The sequence below is a fragment of the Pelobates fuscus genome, chromosome 3, assembly GCF_036172605.1.
Source record: "Pelobates fuscus isolate aPelFus1 chromosome 3, aPelFus1.pri, whole genome shotgun sequence".
Classification (NCBI taxonomy): Eukaryota; Metazoa; Chordata; class Amphibia; order Anura; family Pelobatidae; genus Pelobates; species Pelobates fuscus.
In genome coordinates, this window is record NC_086319.1 from 340117651 (window position 1) to 340141788 (window position 24138).

Sequence of the window (24138 nt, forward strand, 5' to 3'; positions counted from 1 at the left end):
GTTTTCTTACTTAATAGATCCCTGTCACAGGCTATGTGTGATTACTCTCCATCCCCATTTCATTTTCCTTCCCCACCCAATGCCCATGGGTGGGATTCGGGGTGACCTGTATTTTGTAACCGACAGTGCTAGTTTTTAATGACCGTGAGCCTTTTTAATTCTACATAATTAGACATATAGTAGACATGCCTCAACCCACGGCACTGTTGTTTGTGTCGTAAGAGTGGTTTTTTTTGTGTTTTTTTTACCGGTTTTAAAAAGTCAATAATTATCAACGGTTATTGGCCGAGAGAATTTATTGGAAGATACTACTTCATTTTACTTAATTAATGGAAGTACATTAATGTTGTCACCACATGCATACATGTTTTGTGGTTTTAAATGCTTTCAATACTTACCTCACCCAGATATCGTATTTGTTCTAAATTTAACAAGATAATATGTTCTCTGGCAAACAATAAAGGCGTTTTTCCTGCAAGGTAACAATAGCGTCCCATATGATTGTAGAATAAATTACGTCCACTGACCTCCATTTTGGCATCATATCAAAAGCTTTTCAGAATCAAAGTATGTTCTGAAATATCTTGGTATGTTTCTTCACGTCAAGCGATCTTGCTGCTATGATCTATCACTCGTTGGGCCACGTTGCCTCTTACTGATAACATTGTACTCAGGAGTGTGTTCCTGAGCTTTGTCTCTCCTTTGCAAATCATTCCATAGATATTATAATAGGTTGGAGAACCTCTCTTTGTTTGAGAGAAACATGGCGTGTACTTTCTAAAATACACACTCCTTCTTTTTTATATAATGTCTGACGTTTGTATGAAAGGAGATCGGGTCGCTGACAGACAATCATGGTTTACTGTATCCGTAAGATCCCCTGTTTGAGGGAACTCATGTTAGAGGGAACCCTGCAAGTTACACACACAAACTACTTCTGTATTTTTTTTATTTTTTTTTTGCTGTTGTTTCAAGTCTGTGTCTACGATGTTACTTTTTTTTTCACTTTCTATTCTAAACTGTATCTACAGTATTCCCCTTCAGCAAAATCCCCATTTCTGAAACCACGTTACTGTGTCATTTTGGACTACAGACCTACACTGAAATGTACTCAGATTGTTACACATTAATCATTATGTCTGAGCTATGTGCGTCCAAAGACTGCTTTGCTTTGACGTTTTGCTTGTTACCCATGAGCCATGCTGAAAGTTATTTGGATCACGAAACTGCAAACCGATTCCCAAAAGGACATGTCTTTTTCAAGGTCAATAGTGTCTATAATTCATTAAACCTTTTACTTGAGCCTGAGGCAGCAGCCAATTATAAGAAAAAACAGAACCAGGAAAACTGGGAGTGAGACCAGGAGCTGATATAAAGTGTATAAATCTGTATAAGCCAACCGAAAGAAATATAAATAGTCCATCTAAAACCAGTGTAAAACCTTGAAATCATATCCATTAGTCCACAATGACAGGTGAATAAAATGCCAACTAGATTTCAAATGAGAACATACAAAATTAAGCCCTGCGCTCAAACTGCCATTACTCCTGGGCAGCAGCAATGACTATAGTACACATCAGCCCCAATACAGAAAAACAAAAGTTACTTGCCCACTGTCCAAATCCCTATACACGTTTAAATAACTGGAGTTTTTTTAGTATCAATCCAATGGCCATTTAAGTGGTGGCTCACCTGTCACATCAAGACAAAACCTATTAGGTGAGTTTAAACTTAAATTTATCATTGTAATTTTATTGTAGGGTTCAGATAAGGGCACCAGTCTTGAAAATTCACAGAAAATAGACCATTTTGCTGGCTGTGTTTTATGCCACAAAGTGGGATGATACTGTAGCAGAACTAAAACACAACTTGCTGAATGCTATAGTACCTCTAGTGAGAGAGGGATTCGATTCCAAAAATAATTCACTTTTAAACATAATGCTAGATAGTGAATATAAACACTAAACATAAATGTCCAGCATTGATTAAATATCTGGGGATAGAAAAATACAGCAAAACATAGTGCAATAACAATTTGTTTTATTGATTATAGCATTGAAAACACTACCAAGTATGTTTTTGTAATTGGTCTGAAACAATGACATGAATGTGAGCTTTGAAAACCCATTGTGAGCCTTTTAAACTAGAAATAAACACTGCTGAAAGTATATTTTGATAATATCCACACAATAGCTACTGTATTTCGTACAGCACATTGTGGGGGGAAGGGAGGATCGGTACTTGACCTCAATAAATGTAAAATTTATTAGGGCACAATAAAACTAATTTCTAATAATTAAAAATAAAATAAACTAACTTTGGTATTTAAAGTCTAATTTTACAAACGTCTGATACGTTTTTTCTCTCTCTTGTCATTTAATTAAAAGGTTTTGAAACCTATATGTGGTTTTCTGAATATTTATATTGCATGCATGCTTTCTGTCAAACTTTCTCTCAAACGCCCCTGAGGTTTGCATAAATAGATGTATCAGCATCTTAAAAGGAGACTCTGTAATGTAAAGTGTCTCACTGGATTTATGACCCATTCTTACATTCTAAAACTAAATATGTGCAGGTTACAAATGAGCTGAACGTATCAGATCAGAACCTTTTGTGCAATATGTGACTGCTTTCAAATCAGAAACCTAATCTAGCGCCACCAGCTGGTTACATCTCCACAATGATAAAGCCACCCGTGTATAAAAGAGCTTCTTTTTTTTTTCACATCAGATTTCCGAAAATGTTGCATTTTCCAGAACAACTACAGTGGATCTTCAGAAGCAGTTTGATGAGTACAAAGACAAGCATCGTAAGGACACATCTGAAATGCAAAGACATTTAAATGATAAAACTCTGGAAGTGGAAAAGGCTTTGCAGATGATTAAAAAGCTACAAGATGAGGTAATTTTTTATTGGTTACTTATTTTTATTACAACCATGGATTAATAAAATATTTGTACTAAAAATATAAAACCATTTAATAAAGTCCATCAGGCGAATATCTTGTCACAATTACTAGGAAGGGTTAAAAAAGTACAGATCAAAACAATCTGAACACACTATTTGAAATCATTCTAAATAAGTTAATTCACTGTGTAGAATGTATGCACGTTAAATATTAATAATATATCCACTCCATTTGCTGATTGTGTTAACCGAAGATGCAATAATACTGTATGTACACACAGAAATTCCTATTTAACTTTCTTAACCGTTACTTTTTAGTTGTTCAATATATTACTTTGTGTGTGTGTGTGTGTGTGTATATGTATATATATATGTCTCTGTTTTAGAGCATCGGAGGATGTTAGTTATTTTTTATTATTGTGCTATTGAAAATTAATTAATAAAAGCATTTGAAGAGAAATTACTGTTTACTTGTCCAAATTATGTGTAGTAGCAGCAAAGCCCAAGATGCACCTTAAAGAAACCGAATAAAAGTGCACATACCGGTAATCTAAAACAACAAATTTGTTAGGCCGAAAAAACGAAACAAAAAAAATGTACAATACATATTGGTGTGTTACTTATTGCTAAAACCCACGGAAAGGCTTATGTTTTTCAATACTAACATTAATTTAATAAGCCAGGTTACCAGTCCTCACTTGACCGTGGTCGAGCCATACAATACTGATTTTAAGCTCCACATCAGCAATCCACCAACATCAGGACTTCACCTGTATGCCAGTGAATCTGTGTTGTTGGACGCATTAATAAAACATCCCAACAAATTTGCAATTCCCTGTGCAGTATATATCAATATTCACTTAGTTGTAACCCGATGGTTCACCATAATAAAAGGTTTCTATAGTTGATTCACTATCATGTTCTTGCCTTTAGGTGTCCAATGGCAGTATTTATCTTCTGTACCCCTAATGCTCACGGTGGTAGAAAATACACCTCAATGTAGTGATATTATTGATTAGATTACAGTATCTATTGATGGATGCCTGCTGTAAAGAATTGTCCGTATAATCAACATTTCACATTAGACTAGTGGATGAAGTGGCAAAAAGTTAACACTTAAATTATTTAACCAACATTGTATGTGGAGCATAGAACACTTTATTTTACGATATGGAGATACATATCAGGGATACGAACTCCTAGCTTTCTTGACTTTATTGGACTGTAATTCCTATAATTCTTGGGAATATATTTCAACCAAAATGTCCACATTTTGTTAAAGTACAAATTTTGTGCAATAACTTTGTTTTAACGGTAGAAGGTTACATACCATTTAGGACTATCAGAGGAGGTTTGTTCAGTAAATATACACTTGGTCATTGTCCATCCATAGATCATTTACATTTCATGTTTTATATATAAAAAAAAAAAAATCTCATCTGTCATCTGACATAAGCCAGGTAGGATCTCTGCTTGTGTCTCCAGTTGTGGAAAATAAGCTAACTGCAGGCTGTTTGCTATTTTAAATCATTTGCATAATGTTTTAATGAACTGATCACTGTCTGTCTGGTACTAGACGGAAAACCACACTAGGGAATAGGAAAAAAGTATCACTTAATGCTGAAACCCTCAGCTTTGTTTGAGTATTTACTGTTGATGTCTATATCCGTATTATATTACTAGTAGTAATTAGTGTTCCTTTAAATGTTTAGTATATTCAGCCAAACAGCGTGCACGAAGAATTGGAGTATATTCTAAAAATACTTAATATTCCTTGAACAACAAGCCACTAATCAGTGATTTAAATTCTTGGTGCTTTCTTGGTACTGTCTGCACAGAATTGTAAACATTCTGATTAATAGAATCTTATGTTTTTTTAACTAAAGCCAAACATAACATATAATAATGCGAAATGATCGTTTAGTAAAGTTATATTAATGACGAAATGGCTTCCATTTTCTGTTTTCGCCACAGATTCGGCACTTGGAAGAGAATTTACAAGACCAACAGAGGGCTCACGATGAGGCATTAACCAAGAACCATCTTCTTCAGCAAACCATTAAAGACCTTCAGTATGAACTGGACGCTAAAACGCACTTCAAAGATGATCGTATTAGACAGATTAAATCCATGGAGGTATTATTAAGTAGCATTTTACACCTAATCTATTTCATGTGTATGGAGTCTGCAGCTCAAGTGTTTACAATATTGTATGTGTGTGCTTGTGCATTGTATGTCTGTCTTTGCAGTGTGACTAGGAATGGTGCAAAGGGTAAGGGGTCATACAATATAATGGAGGAAAGGAAGCTGTATGATTTAAGGTAGTGATGTGTGATAAGAAGAGGGCAGGAAGTTGTCCTGGTGTGTGATAGAGAAAGGGAAATGTAATACTTATGTTATAACTGTAAATCTTTTGATTTTTTTCATGTGAAACACTGATCATCTTATCTCTGGGGATATATATATATAAAATATTTTTTTGAAAAGCTTATATTGTATAAATTGTTACTATTGGTGAATTTAAAACTGATTTTTCAATAAACAGAAAAAGAAATCTCATGGTTTTTTTTTTTCGGTTAAAACATTGTCTAAATGTTACCATTCCATGGCAGTCCACCCCAGTTTACGGTTTACTAAGTAAACTCCAGCATTAAATAAATGTGACTGTAAACTAGAATAGTAATTTTACTATTGGCTTCTTGGCCTATTGGCCACTTTCGATTTACGGTGAACGTACATATTTGAATTGCTCTGCCTCTGAAATTCCATGCTAAATATACTTACATAATATAAATTTCAGCTATATATTATTCATCGGAATGTTGGACAACACGAAACAAGTTTCCCTTTTAATTTGTTTCCATGTGAGGCTATCACTACAGCTTAAAGTTTACCTTCCACGTCAGGTCATTCAGGTTTTCGAACAATTAATCTGTTCACATGGGCTGTGTTTAATGGCTAATGAGACCAGTGTATCAATCATCGTAGTAGCAACAAATGCTGGTTAATGATCCCATTCATTTATCTTTGCATCAGTATGGTTTTAGATACAGACATGGCTTTGTTTACTTTTTTTTAGGACAAGATGTTACAGCTTGAAATGGAACTTGATGAAGAAAAGAACAATTCAGACCTACTTTTGGAGCGAATAACCAGGTGCAGGGAGCAGGTATGATGATCTTTTAATTGGAGATGGAGAAATGCAATGAACTATTTGGTCACTTCTAAAGAAAAGAGTTACTTGCACACTATCCCAAGTCCCTGTGCACATTTAAATAACTGGAGTTTTTTTGCATCACTCCAATGGTCACTTGAGTGTAAGCTCACCTGCCATAACCAGGCAAAACCTCTTAGGTGAGTCATACATTAACAATTCACATTGTTTCTCTTAGCTTCAGATAAAAAAAATCTCTGAGACAGTGTTTTTTTTTTAAACTAAACTCCTACATTAACTCTTGATAAAGAACACATGGTATAGGCGGCTGCACTGCAACATAGCTGTGTGATACAAAAGCCAATACAAATGTACAGAAATAAGTCCTGCGTTCAAACTTCCACTACTCTTGGGTGGCAGCAATTACCATAGTACACATCAGCCACAATGCATACAATAAAAAGCAAAGAAAATCGTTACATGAGCACTATGTGAAATCACTATGCATATTGAAATAATTGTAGGTTTTTGGTCACTTTTGGTTCAATAAATATTTCTCCCCATTAGTGGGAAAAGAAGGCCTGGGTGGTTAGATTATCAGTGTTTCCACTAAGGTGCTCATTCCAGCACTTCTAGTAAAGATGTAACACAGTCCAAAGATGAAACAACAAATAAATCCCACATTGAAAAAAAATATGCGTTCATTTTGCCGCGATGCATCAACTCCTGTCCATTCTGCTGAGGTGTAGTTTTAAGAATTGGTAATTTTCTATCTGTTTAATCATGGAGTGCCCACCAACACTCCTGTATCTGTTCTGTTTCACTCCTTTTATCATTGACCTTTTGTAATGCAGTTTGAGCTACACATATTTAGGATGTGTAGAACTGCTGGCAATGTTCTGATAATGGGAAGTGATAAAGGTAGGAGGTTTGGAGGAGGAACCAGATGGCAGGAGTACATTTAAATAGAGAAAGATTTAATAACAGAGGCAGAAATGAGGTGGAGGAAGAAATGTTCTGTATTCAATAAAAAGAGGAATGCCTGGAACGTTGCATTTCTTTTTTCATTTTCCCACCCAGAAAGTGACTACATGGATACCTATATTCATATTTCCAAGTTATCTGCTAATGGCATGTTTGCATTGTGATATTCATTTTTGTGCATTTTATAACCAAGTGTTCCCTAAAGAAGTCATGTCAACAGGAATAACACACTGAACTTGGTAGTCTTTTGTACTACTTTTTTTTTTTTTTTTTTTTTTTTTCTTAATAAAGCAATAAAAAATGTTTTTATTAAACTACCAGATTCTGTTAGTCTGTTTTGGAGCAAGTGTAAAAATGGAGCCATAACCCATGAAGGATTGGGACTATTTTCCCTCAACAGATTGGGAGAGGCACCATTGAGCGGATTATATACCTTCAATATTAGAAGATATCTTGGCTCTTTTTAGGTGTTTTACTATTCACAATTCATGCAACTAGAATATAATTTAGAACAAGAATAATGTATCTTCTTTACACAGACTGAGTTCTAATGAAGTTTATAGTGACTTAAAGACTCATTACTGTGAGTATTAATGCTGTGGAGCTCTGTTATACACTTAGACATACCAGCAATATGGAGCTCCTGGAAAAGAGAAATTTAGATAGAAAAGTGGGACAGAGAGAGATTTAGACCCAAAATATGGACTCTTCGATCCTAAATAGGGACATCTGGGAGGTGTGTTAAAAGGGAAGCTGCCACTTGAGCATCTTTTAAAGGTGGGTATTTTTCGCCACTGCTTGTAATGGTTTTGTCTTGTTGGTTTCTCTGTGAGAAGGATGAAGACTTAATTATTTACAGCAATGCTGAATTTCTCATTGCATAGCAAACCCTACATTAAAATGTTAATGCATTAATGTCAGTTATGAAGAAATGTTCACAATTCCCCCACTTCATGGCTTTAATAATTCTGTATTAGTTTATTTGTTAAATTGTGTGTGTCTCTCTTTTTATTTTATTTGTGATCACACTGAATAAATGGCACTCTGCTACTAAGTGTACAGCGTGTATAACAGTGTAAATTTGCTGTCCCCCCCCAAATTGGTCCCAATTAGCCATCTTCCCTCCCCGGTGTCATGTGGCTCGTTAGTGTTACAAGGTCGCAGGTGTGTTAACTTTGGCGTTATCGCTCTCACACTCTCTCATATTGGTCACTGGAAGTTTAACATGGCACCTCATGGCAAAGAACTCTCTGAGGATCTGAAAAAAAAGAATTGTTGCTCTACATAAAGATGGCCTAGGCTATAAGAAGATTGCCAAGACCCTGAAACTGAGCTGCAGCACGGTGGGCAAGACCATACAGCGGTTTCACAGGGCAGGATCCATTCAGAACAGGCCTCGCCATGACTTTGGTGCATGTGCTCAGCGTCATATCCAGAGGTTGTCTTTGGGAAATAGATGCAGAGGTTGAATGGGTGGGGGGTCAGCCTGTCAGTGCTAAGATCGTACCCCACACACTGCATCAAATTAGTCTGCGTGGCTGTCATTCCAGAAGGAAGCATCTTCTAAAGATTATGCACAAGAAAGCCCACAAACCGTTTGCTAAAGACAAGCAGACTCAGGACATGGATTACTGGAACCATGTCCTGTGTTCCAATGAGACCAAGATAAACGTATTTGGTTCAGGTGGTGTCAATAGTGTGTGGCGGCAACCAGGTGAGGAGTACAAAGATAAGTGTGTCTTGCCTACAGTCAAGCATGGTGGTGGGAGTGTCATGGTCTGGGCCTGCATGAGTGCTGCCGGCACTGGGGAGCTACAGTTCATTGAGAGAACCACGTTCTGTGACATACTGAAGCAGAGCATGATCCCCTCCCTTCGGAGGCTGGGCTGCAGGGCAGTATTCCAACATAATGAACCCAAACACACCTCCAAGACGACCACTGCCTTGCTTAATAAACTGAAGGTAAAGGTGATGGACTGGCCAATCATGTCTCCAGACCTAAACCGTATTGAGCATCTGTGGGGCATCCTCAAACGGAAGTTAGGGGAGCGCATGGTCTCTAACATCCACCAGCTATGTAATGTCATCATGGAGGAGTGGAAGAGGAATCTCTGGTGAACTCCATGCCAATAAAGGTTAAGGTAGTGCTGGACAATAATGGTGGCCACACAAAATATTGACACTTTGGGCCCAATTTGGACATTTTCACTTAGGGGTGTACTCCCTTTTGTTGCCAACAATTTAGACATTAATGGCTGTGTGCTAATTTATTTTGAGAGGACAGCAAATTTACACTGTAATACAGGTTGTACACTTACTACTTATCATTGTAGCAGAGTGTAATTTCATCAGTGTTGTCAAATGAAAAGATATAAAATATTTACAAAAATTTGAGGGGTGTTCTCACTTTTGTGAGATACTGTGTGTGTGTGTGTGTATATATATATATATATATTGTATATTAATCTCTTCAGTCTCTAATTATATATCCTCTTATTATAATTTCAATCAAAACACTTGAAACCACTTAATTCTGCATAAAATATAACGTTCCTGCAGGTGGTTATTGTGTAAGGTTTTACACAATATATTTGGTGCAGCGTTGGCAAACAGACTCTGGGCTCTCACACACTTTATCCTAGCTTTGACTGTAGAGGACCTGACAAAGAAATGAACCCTCCACGATTTGGGCACTTCATTCAGGCTACAATAAATCTGGTTAGGCTACTGTTTGCGTACCCAGCGGAGCGCTACCATAACAATCCACCTCCTCTGTGCCTTTAACCCATATTTACTTTATTTTGTTAACCTTTCCTCCCCATTACTGTGAGCTTAATAGGAACCCTTTAGCATTCCTACATCACGCTAGCTAAACTCAAGTGTCTTATACTGGGCTTTGTTTTGTTCTTGTCGGTTCAATACTCTAGGTATCATGTTAGCAGAGATCACTGAAGGGGTTTACAGAATAGGCAATGAGAATAGAGGTGCAATGGAGCATGCACACACAGCTGGGGAAGTAAATCTCAGTCTCTATGTAAACTCCATGCAGTCAAATTTGTAGACCTTTAAAGTGCCCTCCTGCATCTCCCATCCCCTGCCTTTTGAGTAATAAAATTACTTGCCATTCTTTAACATGAAGGTGAAACACTACAGCATGTACACCAAGGAATAGCCTGTTATAGTTTAACAAATTAGCCAAATTAAATTGCAGCTCAGTGTATGAGTTAATTAGCATTAACTTGGAATCTTAACAGCTGGTTAACATGTACATTCTATACAAGGTATAAAACAAAGTTTTAGTTTTGTGTCCAAAATGTTTTTATTCATGCCTGAATTACGCAGTATTTCATTTAGTGCTCTGTGCATCTGACCCACTAAATAACTCCTGTAACGACTTTATAATTACATAATAAATCATTTTTATGTTATGTAAACAATAAAACCGTGCCACTCTAAGCAGCTTTGTAGCCATAACTGTCTTGAAATCTAGTATGTTTATTCAGTATGGATAATCACGTGTCGGGTGGTGCCGGTGTGTGTATATGATGTCATCTGTGTAATTATTTCCTTTAATCAATGAGAAATAATACCTGAATCTCTTCTTTGCAGTTTGGGGACTCTTGCCATGGCAGAACCATGACATACATGTTGCAGTCTAGCTGAATTATCGGCAAATATATTTCTGAGTAGCACATGATGCCACTTCAGTGGCGTCAGCTGAAATAACTATTTTCTGAAAATATATCCTGGGACAATGCTGCCCTTTCATTCCGGACCAGAATTAAGTGAGGGCCAGAATTCTAAGGTCCTCCTCCCCCACCCTCCAAAAATGAAGAAACATACGTATGGTATAAGGGGTGCTTAGTATTATTGGGTTTAGAGTTAGAGCGGGATTACATATAGGATTAGTATACAGGCAAGGGCAGATCCATAACCAAATCTCGGTAGGGGCATGTGAAGAAAATAGACTGAGTTTCTGCATTTTCTTCTGTGTTCGTGCTTTTCTGCAACATTTCGTTTGTTTTAGATTTATTGGTTCGGCAGTTTAAAACTACCGAACACCGACCACCCTCCTGGCTCATTAACTTCAAAGAGAACCGTCTATTAAGCGCTCTCTGGGCGGCCGCCGTTCGTATAGCCGAATGCCTCATGGAACAGAAAAATGGCGGCAATCTTGTTTGCACGAAAGGAGGCAGCGAGACTTGGTTGTCGAGTGTCTGGAACTAAAATCGGACACTCGACTTCCTGAACAACCGCTGAAACATATGAACGCCTGCTTCCTTTAGTTGACGACCAGCCAGGAGAGCGCCATTCGGTAGTTTGGTTCATACGAACAAAGGGAGCAATCGCTCTTATGAGCCAGGAGGATCCATTTGGGACTTTATTTGTTTTTATGCCATTTTCTGAATTGCCTGACCGCACACGCTGAATTCGTGGAACTGTTTTGGGCAGAAGCCTCATGTGTGGTCGGTAACTTATGACTTCCATACTTTTTGAGAACCCCTGAACCGATCTGGGTGAAATTTGAATATGTTTGTCCCCCAGATCGGGGCTATCAGGGGATACCAGTTGTATAAAGGGGTGTTCTAATTTTTGGGAAAATTGTGTGCCCTCTGCCTGGAGATAATTGGGTCATTCCTTACCTTATCTCAATATCTCCTAGGCAGAGAGAGGGAGGGTGTTACTGTAAATCTGCATGCTGATTGGTTATTGTATTTGTTTACTGTGGGAGGTCCTCTTGCAGGAGGATTCTTATAAAAGCCAGTGTGGCATCAATACAAGTTATTCCTGTTACACCCTTCATGAAGTCTAGGCTCATTCTTGGGGAATATTCTACTTGCTGGGGAGAATCGTCTTGGAAGCTGCATTCATCTACACTATTCCTCTACATCCTAACTGCAGTTATAATCACTTATGCTCAGCTATTGGGAAAGGAATAGAAGACCGCAGTACCATAACCACTGCAGGTCTTAACAGGGCACTGATAGGGGACTGTAGTGTTGGGAGTAGGGGTTGTAACTAGTTTGTGTGGAACTGTATTAGAGTTATAGGAGGCTGTAGGTTAGGGGGTTGTAGATGGAGAATAGGGGCTTTAGTGTGTTTTTGTGTGTTTGATTATTGTAAGCATGTTTGTTTATGGTGTGTGTGTGTGTGTGTGTGTAGGGGTATACTTGTGTATAGTGTTGTCATTTTAAATGTAGTTGTGTAATGTGTTAATATGTACTGTTGCTACTTAAAAGCAGTGTACATGTGTAGTGCTTTTGAATACAGGAGTGTATTTGTATATAGTTTTGATGTTTAAATGCTGGGATGTATGCACATATACACATATTGTGCCACACACAGATAAACACATGTACCCACACTGACACAAACAGATACAAAAATGTACCTTCACAGACACACTGGCGCACACACACAAAGATACACACATATAACTACACTGGCACACACTCTGATACACACACACACACACACACACACACCTACACATACTGGCACCCATACAAATATACATACATACCTAAACATCTGGCGCACACACTACGATACACTTACATACCTATACACTTACATAAATACCTACATACACACAGATGCACACACACAAATTGCAATTTACATATTGTTAATTACCAGCCTGCTTCCATACCTTTTGGTTGCAGAGAGGTAACTTCCTGAGGCTGGCTACCACTGATGGGAGTCTGAGGCTCTCTGTCAAGTGCTCCCTCCTCACTCTGTGTCTTGTCTGTGTCCACCCAGCCCGACGGGGTGTTTAGTATTTAGGAGGAGGTAAGCCTAAGACTAAGGTAAAGCTATTTCATTTTTTTATTTTTATTTTTAGGTTTAGGGATTGAGTGATTACATTTGGGAATATGGAAAGGGTTTGTTTAGGTTTTGTGAGGGGTACTACTTCACTACACTGTTTAATATTAACCCCTACCTTAAACTTATGAAAAAAAAAAGTTAACTATCTTACTGCATAGGGTGACATCACCGACTGTGCAGTATGGTATTTGAAAATCTATCTATCTATTTGCGGATCTCTGTGTATATATCTCTATATCTGTTAAATTGTATAAAACACATTATTTTGAATCATTAAAGTCATATTTCACTCCTACTAATTTAAGTGCAGGCCCAGCTAATTGTATTAATGTCCTCTCATAGTCTAGATTAATTTTTACATTTTTATTTCAGGGATATGTTTTTTTTGGCAGCCATTCTCTTATGTCTGTCTATCTTGCTTTAAAGGGTGCAGTCTAAGCACCATAATCATTGAATATGAAAGTAGTCATTATGCCATCACGCACCCTTTTTATTAATTGTAGAATTGTTGTACAAACCATTGCAGAATATGTTGGTGCTGTATAAATGTATAAAGTTAGTAAATTGATATAGGAACAATATCTCTTACTCTACTACTACCCTCTCTCAATACAGATGTGTATGTATACAATACGCCATTGCAAACTATATCTTCCTATATATATGATTTGGGTTTCTTTAAATGTAGTGATACTTTACCTTCATATTGATTGCATTATTGAGATGATTTGTCTGCATGATATATAACCTTGATGGGTCATTTAATATTGTCAATTTCTTTTATTTTTTTAAAGTCTGTTCTTTAACTGAATGTTCACTCTCTTAATTGGAGAACTATTACTTGTCCTGTGGTTGTGCGTTATTTAATTCTAGCACATTAACTAATGCAGCTTCTGGGACCCGAGTAACCGGAAAGGAGTTAATTGCAAAAAGTCTTCAAAGTAGGGGGAAAACTAAAACACAAACGAGAACCTTCTGGCTGTGGATTTCTCTCCTAAACCGTGGGAGAGAAGGTAGTTTCTATAGTTACCATGTAAATGAAAACGTATAAAGTTACATTGGCCTTCCTACCTAGATTTTGTGGTCTGGTTTTTTTTTGTTTGTTTTTTTGGTGTTTTTTTTTATAAATCTTTTTACTTGCACATAGCATTCCCAATAGATTCTTCTTCAACACCTGTTCCTTGCTTTAACCCAGTTGTTTAGAGCTAGTGAATCAAAATGTACAAATTAGAACGAAGAATCTGGAATTTCGGTTGATTCCCTTAACCAGTGCTCTTACCTTGCATGAAGTCAGCTGTCTGCTGATATTGAACACTTACAGTGCCCTTCCTCCCTCTGCAATGTGCTCTGATATTAAACACAGTATTTATGGGAACTGCAAGATTCCAAACTGTTTTACAAAAGCTATGATTGAAGCAGTGGTTGCAATCTTTGTGATATTAATAATTGAAAAGAAACAAGATTGTTTGGTTTCATTAACAAGGGGCCGATAGCCAGCTGTTTATAATACTTTGTGTAGCATAAACACAAGTTCTGTTTATTAAATCCAAGCCTGTTCTCAGAGGGCTATTATGTCTCGTCGATAATACTTTGTTTCCACTACTCGCCGAACCCAGCTGTGCTAACTTATGTCATAAGCTGCGTTGTACGTTGTCTCTCTCTTGGTGGGAATAATGCATTAAATGAACTGCCAGGAGTGACCCACGTTGCTTTTTATTTTGACAGTCATATTCAAACCTTACATTTTCAAAATGTTACCTTTTGATATTTACAAAAATAAAAATGGCCCTGGGCAGAATGCAGATATTATAACTATGGGCAAAATCCACATACCGTAAATAGCATTTCCTAACTAAAAGCAAGCTCCCATAGTTTTTGATTCATTGTCTCCTGTATATTTGCATATAGGAGGTGTATTTGGTATATTTGTGGTATGCAACAGACGAAATATATGATTTTTTTTACTTATCGAAAAATGTTCCTTTTTTTGTTTTTTTCAACGAAGATCTGGTAATTTGCCACTTGTTGTGGATGTATGGCAACCCGATTTAAAAACCAAAGATTATAGGGAGGAAGGACTTCTACAAGATGTCTGACATCCACTAGTGAAAAATGGCAATGTTTTACATATTACTGGTTTTAAATCCATTTTATTCCTATATATTCTAATGGGCTTAAAGAGACTCAATGTGCATCAACTGGCCCCCTTTTTAATGCATTATTTAGATAAAGCATTGAAAAAAATATCACAAAGCCGTCATTTAAAATATAATGCTCCAATAAATCAAACCGTTTAAATTGAATAAAAAAAGGTTTTTGTTTATGAGAGAGAAGTCCTTAGTATTCAGATGATCCTGCTACAGTCCTTTTTATGAGTGCATAAGTTATGCGAACAGGAGCAAAGTATAATTATGGCACCCAGGGGCTGTTCTGTACATTTCAATTAAGAGGATGTGAATAGCCATCTCTGCACAGTAAAAATGAGTCCATGCGAGCATTCACAGTGCAAAGTGATTAAAGTGACCTCATTGCTTTGGAATGCCAAGCACCTTTTATACAAGAGACATTGGCAACATACGTGATTCTGAATGCATTATTAGGCTAATTTAGAGCCATAAAATATAAACGTTTGCTGGGTGAATGCTTGACTGAGAGTAATGCAAAATGATTAATTGAGGCATATGATCACTTTTTTTTCTTTCTCATTGTCAAAGATCAACCTTGACATTTCTCTTCCAGAATCGAAATGTACCACCAGCCCATAGAGTGTGTCTATACATATGTATTTAAACAAAACGTTTGTTTGCCAAGTATAAAGAAGCTATGTCTTATTTAAATGGCACTCGGGTTTTTTGTTAAGCAGTATGTCTGAGTATTTTATTCTGAGTGCACATAATTTGATCTATATGTTGTACTATCTAACTGGCTTAGAGGGGTGTAGATTTTTAAATCTATTGAAATATTTTCCCCTGATGTCTAACCCCAGTGTTAGAACAGGTAGATTTAGACCTGCATCTTACTGAGTATTATTTAGATTCTGGTCATACCACTTCACCTGTAAGTGTCCCTGGGCAAGACACCTAATGATATGTACTCGCCCACCTCCATAATGAGAGTAACCTGAACCAAGAAAGTCAAGCCGGACAGATGCTGGCTACTGAGGAAATACAGAGGCACTTGGGAAGCATAAATGAACCAGCTACTAGCAACAGGCTTCCACCCTGACTGGCTAACACAAGGCAGAACAACACTGGTCATGAAGGACCCTCATGAGGGAACACCACCATCTATCTGCTGGGATTCTGTACTGATTTATCTGCATAAAATATGGCTGGACCTTGAATGACAGGTGGTGGATGTGGAAATAACCAGTTCAGGAAGAGGAACCTAAGAGTGGCTTCAGCAGATTCCAGGTTGGACATTGCTGTCCAGAAGAGGGACGTTCTAGGAACAGCTTACATGCTACGCAGAACCCTCAGACTCCCAGGCCTCTGGTAGAGGACTCGAGAATGAGGAACACAAAAAGACAACTCAGAGGCATCTTAATTTATAAAATGTATAAAAATATCTTTTATGTGTTTCATTTTTTTTTTAAAATTATGTCTCATAATGAAACAGTTTTACATGGAACAGTTTTACATGGTTTTGTTTTTATGGATGGGGTTGAGTGATGATCTGTTAATTATGGACAACCTATAGACAAAGTAACATTTACTTTAATATTCTATGTAAATCTTTGATGTGAATATTTCTTTAAATGTTTTATGTTGGGGCATTTATATGAAGCTCAAACTGGTTATTAAGGTATACTTCATTAATATGGATTGTAGATTTTTAAGATTACTGTAGACTGACCAGCATCTTCATACAAAGGTAGACTTCAAATATGTTTTACGGTTAAATACTTTATCATTATTGTAAACAGTAACTGGATTGGATTTGATGAATATGGCAGAAACATAAATCCAAAATATGTGTTTTCTATATTAGATCGAGCAAACAAGGGGGGAGCTACTTCAAGAAAGAGCAACAAGGCAAGACCTCGAATGTGATAAAATGTCTTTGGAGAGACAGGTAAGACCTGTCTATTTTATTTATTTTATCATGAATGTAACTTTGAGGTTAAGTGTATTCATAGTGAGCGATCATGAACGGATTCATCTCTGATTTATCCAGTTTCCATAGAATGGGATATCCAGTTCTCATAGAAAGGGATCTTCGTAAAACTAAGACTGTTGGATGATTTTGACTATATTAAGAAATATAAACGAATATTTATTATTCCAATCCGGGCAATGTAATTTGGAAACCTACTATAATCCGATGGTTAATTGTAACTTAAAGCCCTCCTGTTTACAACACCCTAAGTCCAATCCTTAACCATATCGTGTTTTATGAATCACATCATATGAAATATTTTAATGATTATTAAATATAGGTTAATATAAACACCACACTTGATGTATTCCACACCATGCTGTATTAACTCTGCATCATTAAACATGCACGCACTACATTAACTTTTTTAAATCAGATTAAATGTTTATGTAGGGTTTTATTTTTTAATTTATTTTTTTATAGTGTTTCGAAAGTGTTAGGCATCTGGTAGAGGGTTTTGCAGTGTTGAATGTTTGAAGAGTAAGGTTGTCTGTGGCAAATGGGCTTATGATCATGCAATCAATGGACCTCATGACTCCTGAGATATACCTGCCCATGCCATTAGAGATCACCCACCATGTTTATCATTATGGGTGGAAGGAATTCTTTGATAACCTCCAAATGTTAACACATTCTTATCTTGAAAATAGCACAAACAAAGACTCATCAGACCATATTTTCTTCCCTTCTCATTGGAGTGCTCTTTACACCATGGTATGTGTCTTTGTACTCTTGGGTCTAAGCAGCTGTGAATGTCTGCATTTTTTTTATTGGTAAATACAAATTAGAATAGAAAGATCGTAGTAAAACAAACATAGATGCAGATGTGTTATACTTGTAAACGGTATAGGATAGGACTTGTTGAACAGTAATCGGTATAGGACATGAAACATGATAAGATACATGTTTGCATTTTTAGTTATTTTTACAGTTACTAAAATTTTAGATATCCATTAAAATAAGCCTGACATTAAATTTTGGTTCGTATTTGCTTTAACTTTATCATTAAAAAAAAAAAAAAAAGCTACTGCTTCACTTCTGTTCTCTTTTTTTTTTTTTTTTTTTTTTTTGGTGCTTCTAAATGTTTGTCATTTAGCAGCTGTCCTTAATGTCCATTAACATAGGGTGGATCTACACTTGCCACCACTGTTCCCCTTTGTCAGTGCAGTTTTCGATGTATGGGATATGTCTCCATTATCTTTGGGATGGTTCTCCTTGGTACAACACAATTTGCCAGTTTTGTGACCAGATTACATGCCATCTCTGTACATCGTCAGTTTCTTCTCCTTGGGATTCTTGTCCATCTTTGTTTTCAGTTGTAATTTAGCTCAAAACTTTAAACTTAAACTGTTCTTTGTGTTTGCATTTTTGTGTTCACTCTTCTGGGTGTAATACAATTAAGGCACATGTGATTATATAGTCTATTAAATTAAAGGTGCTCACAACAAACTTTTCTGTGATACTAAATAAACGTTGATAGATAAACGTGAAACAGCAATGTCTGAAGAATTCATTTCTAAGGTTGTAGAAAACCATTATGAAATATGAAAGCAACAGAAAGAACACATTGTGCTAGCCAAATTCATAAGGTTTTGTTCAGATCCTCTTTTGTTTGTTATTGTCTATGCCTTTTAGTTTGTATAACGTTGTTTATTGTTTGATTCAATTGCTCTGTTTTAGAACAAAGATCTCAAGAGCAGAATAGCTCATCTGGAAAGTTCACATAGATCTAATAAAGAAGGGCTTGTCGCTCAGATGGAAGTAAGAATAGCGGAATTGGAGGAGCGCCTAGAAAATGAAGAAAGGTACAGTGATTTAAAAGAAGATGAATGTGGAGTGGTTCTTTTTTTTAACCCTTGGCTTTCAGAAGGCTTGCAATGCACCACTTACAAATATGCCCCCTGAGTCTTCTAGAAGTAAAAGGACTGAAGAACGTTTAGGGAATTTATACAGTGAATGGTTTGTTTTGTATTGTAATTAATGCGTGCTTTTAATTTATGTGTTGGACACTGCTCACATTTACGCTGTAGTATGTAGTAGAGGGTTTCCCACCACTGTGACCATGTGAAAATATCGGCAAGTACTTACAATGCAGCCCAGCATGGAACTTGGCCTGGGATGATCTGAGCAATGTAATGGACAAGTTAACTGTGAAAATGCACATTAACAATTGTAAGATTATTATCTGGAAGGTCAGTGTTATCTAGTTTCAGATTTACATTTTATTTTCCTGTACAACACAATCCTATGGATCTGTGATTGCTGTATTCTGCATGTTTTAATTGGCTCGTAACAACGTACCATGTTACAAGATTGTAACCCCACTATGCGCGTTGTGATTTACATGAACCAGGAAGAGAATCCTTGAAATTACAGCAGCCTGTTAGAGGCAATATTATCGTTGAACTGCAGAGTAGCACTATTCCTGCACTGCCCTACTGCATGACTTACCGGTAATCATTTGTGCTCATGAAAACTTGGAGGAATTGGTAAACCCTATCTAAAGCATAACTTCAATCCAGTCAATTTTGTTTTGAGGAAACAGAGCGACGTTAATGGAGAAGTAATTTACTGTCCTGCATTGAAAAAATGTGTAATATATTACTCCAGGAGGCATGCCTGGTAAATATAATATGTAAACCACTATTATACAATTTATATATTTACTAAATTTGTGCATTCGGTTTCTGCTCAATTGCAATTCGTGCAAGTTTAGGCCTAATTCTATATCTCCAACGCTCCATTTGTACGCATATCTGAGCAAATGACTGCTACTACAATAGCCGCACATGTTAATTTCATTCGGGATTTTGAGTTCCGCCTGTGGCAGAAAAAGAAAGAAATGATTGATGTGGGGTAAATCAGATGATTGATGGCTAGTGGACACTCACAAAATATTGATTTTATTCACAGATCAAGTGAGAAGTGACCAATAGAGTGGGAAAAAATAGAAGCAGAAATAAAAAATCTATTTATAAATATAGATATTTTAGTATATTTTTAATCTTTGTTTTCCTTATGTTGGTTATTTTTTCTCACTTGATCTATGAATCAATTCTTTTAAAAATGCTCCTATCCATGTACTGCAATATATATATATATATATATATATATATATATATATATATATATATATATATATATATATATATATATATATATATTGCAGTACATGGATAGGAGCATTTTTAAAATATTTATATTATGTATATATTTTGTTGAACAATGGCCCATTTTCATACCTTTTTTGTTTGTCCGTCCTAATCCTTTGCCAATTTGTCGTCATGGATGATATCCAGATCTGACAAACTGTCAACTTAACGAGTGTCAGAGGTCCCGAACTAAATTTCAGTTTTGAATGAAGTGATTTGGCGAACCCCAATTTTTTTTAGTTATTTTTTAAAAAGATTTTTAGCCATGCAATATCTTTAATTTTACGCATATAAAACATGTTTGTAAAAGTTTAAGCAAGGGCATTCTTCTTTTTTTTTTTAATCCTTTTATGATTCTTAAAGCTCTTTTGTGTTTGCCTTGTATCAATCTCTTGAAAGCCACATTACGATGACATTGGTTGCTGTAGTTTCTGAAGCTGAAAAGGTTCTGGAATCTTTGTAATTACAGTAGTTTTATTAAAACAAAAATAACTGGAATGATAGAGCATCCATGGTCCATTTAGAACAGCTAATATGTGCGGTATGAATTTTAGTGGCATAGTTTGATGTATTGTTTTCCTTTTTTTTGTTTTTTTGTTTTTTTAAATAATCAGCGTTGTGCTTGTAATAATCCCACAAAGTATTAAATGGATTTTGTGCGATCAGTATTCAGATCAAATACTAGAGCACTGAAAAGGACCTGGCTCATGTCCCTACTAAATGTCCACACAATGTGCTTTCTCTTTTTTCTCAGAGATCGGGCAAATCTCCAACTTAGCAATCGCAGGCTGGACAGGAAAGTGAAGGAGTTAATGATGCAAGTTGATGATGAACACCTCAGTCTAACAGATCAAAAAGATCAGGTAGTTACCTTTGTAATGTTTACTTGCCAATTTAAAGGGTCAGTAAAGGATACATCTATACCATTTCAAATATTTTAACTCTGTTGTAATACCTTTTTTTAAACTGCATGTGTGATCAGTCTTCATTGTTACTTTGTAGCATGATAATTAATTGGGGCAATAAGGAATTTTATGGTGCATGAACCTAAAACAATTTGATAATCTCGGTTTACAAAACAGGCTCTCTAGATTAGGAACTATGGAAAGGGAAGGGTGTGTGTATCTTTAAGGAGGGATGGTGGTTTTCATTAACATTGCTGCATTTTTTTCTAAACAGAACGTTGCCTTTTTTCAGTTAAATTAACTTTTATTTATGAACATGTTATAACTTTGAGGTTTGAATTGTTCTGTATTGAGAGATTTACCCCCCCCCCCCCCCCCCCTGTTTTTCTATAAATAAGCCGAGTTTTCACAAACTATGGATTCATGGTAAAGTTTTAGACTTCTGTTTTGGAATAAACAGTTTGTGAAATGTAACGTTTGCGAAAAACAAATACAAAGTGAAATTATTTTTCCCATGATGTATGTGGATAGACAATACTAAAAGCTGTCAAAGGGTGAGGTTCTGCTGTCAATCCCAGCAGCCATCACAAGTATGGATACAGGTTTCATCTCTCTCATTACAAGATGTGGTCTGTGGTGGCTCCCACCATAGATCAAAGTCTTGTACTCTCGCGGCTGCTGGGAGATGAAGCTTCAGGAGCTGAATTTATTATTCTGGAAGATGGCAGCAGCCTCGAGGGATAGCTTCAGGTAAGTATACCTACCTTCCACTGCACTCTGCTGCCACTGGTACTAAGCAGTAATGGCACCTTTGGGAGCCTTTCAATATGCAAACACCCCTGAAATTGACAGATCCAGCTTGGTAAACAAAAAAGATGGATATTTTTGTTGTACAGCATCATATGAAAATCACTGATTTCAAGAATGAATTTACTAAACCTGATCATGAAAGATACTGTGCTTTGTACATTCCCCCCCTCACAAATACATATTTGTGAGTTGTGAAAAAAATGTAAAAGTAGAAATCAACAAGGGACCACCATCTTACCACCATGTCAATCATTTTATAAGCTATGTCCTTTGATCCTGGCAGAGAGCTTCTGGTAAGCATAAAGAGAAGAGGAGACATGTTTCTTTTTATCTTACTTCATTTGTAGTGTTTGCCTCATCTGATTGGGATTATGGTATCATTTTGATAAATTCTCAATATAATAAAAAAGAAAAATGTAAAAAAAAATGGAGCCTTGCATGGAAAAATAAAAGGTTAACACAAATTATAGGAGATTTTCAATAGTGTAAATTCCAGAGATGTGACAGTACCCCTTTAAGAAGATTATGAATAACCACCACTAAAACAAATAGCATGTTCCACTCTTTGAATGTTTATTTTCTTTTATCTTCCAGCTAAGTTTAAGACTGAAATCAATGAAGAGGCAAGTTCAAGAAGCTGAAGAGGAAATAGACAGGCTAGAAAGTGCCAAAAAGAAGATTCAAAGGGATTTGGAAGAGCAAGTGGATCTAAATGACCAACTGCAAAGTCAACTGAATGCTGCAAAGAAGGAGCTGAGGTAGGAAATGTTGTATAAACAATCAAATCCTAAAAGGCTTATACATTCAATGCAGTCCCTACGTTCAAACATTTGGGGAAATGTTTTATTGATCAGAAAATAATGTACTCTGCTGTGCTTATTCTGGTATTGTGGTGACTATTGTCAAGCAGGTGGATACCCTAGTGCACTTAAGGGAATTGTATCTGTAATTTATAGAGCGGATTTCTTTTTCTAATCTGCATTTTCCTATATATTTTATTTTATTTTATTTTTTTTACTGTTCCACATTCTTCTAAATTTTGAGAAACAAAAAATACAGGTAAAATTGGTTAATCCTAACTTTTTCAAACCTATTTTAATTTTATATCAAAATTGAAATGTGCTATAACAGAATATTTTCTACATTCTCCCTCCCCCCCTCCCAGCAGGCGCAAGAGTTCTTCCAACAAAATCTTGAATGAACTTGAAGATGATGACGATGACATCAGCACTGATGGAGATAGCCTTTACGATGCTGCCTCTCCATATAGATTATCTAGGGACGAGGTCTTAGCGTCATAACGAAACCCCTGTAAATATGCAGTACATCTTAAAAGCTCTTCATCTATAAAGAAGCTGTCGCCAAATGGCACCAAGCCACCGAGAACGAACATTGTGACTGTTGTATTGCATATAACCTGAAGCAAACAGACTCTATATTTTGCAATTATCAGAATGTTTCTTTGTAAATACTATAATTTTGATATAAAACATATATATTTCAAATCATTTCACATAACTGTTACAAATCATGTCTTATATATTTTTTTACTTTTAAAGGACGGCTTGACTGGGGTTGGCTACATTTTAACTTCCCAGCTGCTGAATATCAATCCTGGGTGGCGTGTTGGCAAGTCAGGTGTATAGTCACAGGCTCGCCACCCATGACACGGACAATCCGCTGTTATCAAATGATGGGAAAGATAGCACTGTGATGTAAATATTGGTATGGAATGATTCCGTCACTGAATTACTGTAAAATCAATATGCAAGTCATTCTCATTACATGTTTATCCTGCCATATGAAATGTTATTTTTTTTCTATTTCCTTGAATAAAATAACTTTTTAATGTAGCCTTTTTGTTTCAGGGTGTGTGCTTCTTACTTGGCTCAACATTCTTACACTATCTTAAAATAGCAATAAACAAATTAAAATAAAGTTTACATTTAAAAAAAAATAATTATATATATATATATATATATATATATAATTTTTAAAATATACAAAATTAAAGCTCCTGCACTCCAACTATACAAAAAGGTATTACCCGGTGCCACAATATTCACAATATTAATATAAATTCGAAAAAATACCGACACTCTAGGCTTTCCAAAATCGCTGTTTATTTGCAGTCAATCCAGAATAGTCAACGTTTCAGCTCCCGGTCGGAACTTTCATCAGGACGCGTATCAGTAAGCACTCCCCTAATCAGCTGTTTCCAATCCCTCCCGGTGCCCGG

General features: G+C 36.3%; 1 protein-coding gene across 1 annotated transcript in view; it reads left to right on the plus strand.

Moving 5' to 3' along the window:
- CGNL1 (cingulin like 1) overlaps positions 1-23752 on the plus strand; it is a 113088-nt gene extending 89336 nt beyond the window's left edge. The window contains exons 12-19 of the mRNA XM_063449100.1: positions 2731-2901; positions 4882-5043; positions 5987-6076; positions 16865-16948; positions 18713-18837; positions 20939-21047; positions 22494-22657; positions 23065-23752. Of these exons, the coding sequence (XP_063305170.1) occupies positions 2731-2901; positions 4882-5043; positions 5987-6076; positions 16865-16948; positions 18713-18837; positions 20939-21047; positions 22494-22657; positions 23065-23200 (1041 nt within the window). The 3' untranslated portion in view covers positions 23201-23752. The remainder of the gene's footprint in view (positions 1-2730; positions 2902-4881; positions 5044-5986; positions 6077-16864; positions 16949-18712; positions 18838-20938; positions 21048-22493; positions 22658-23064) is intronic.
- Positions 23753-24138: the final 386 nt, after the last annotated feature.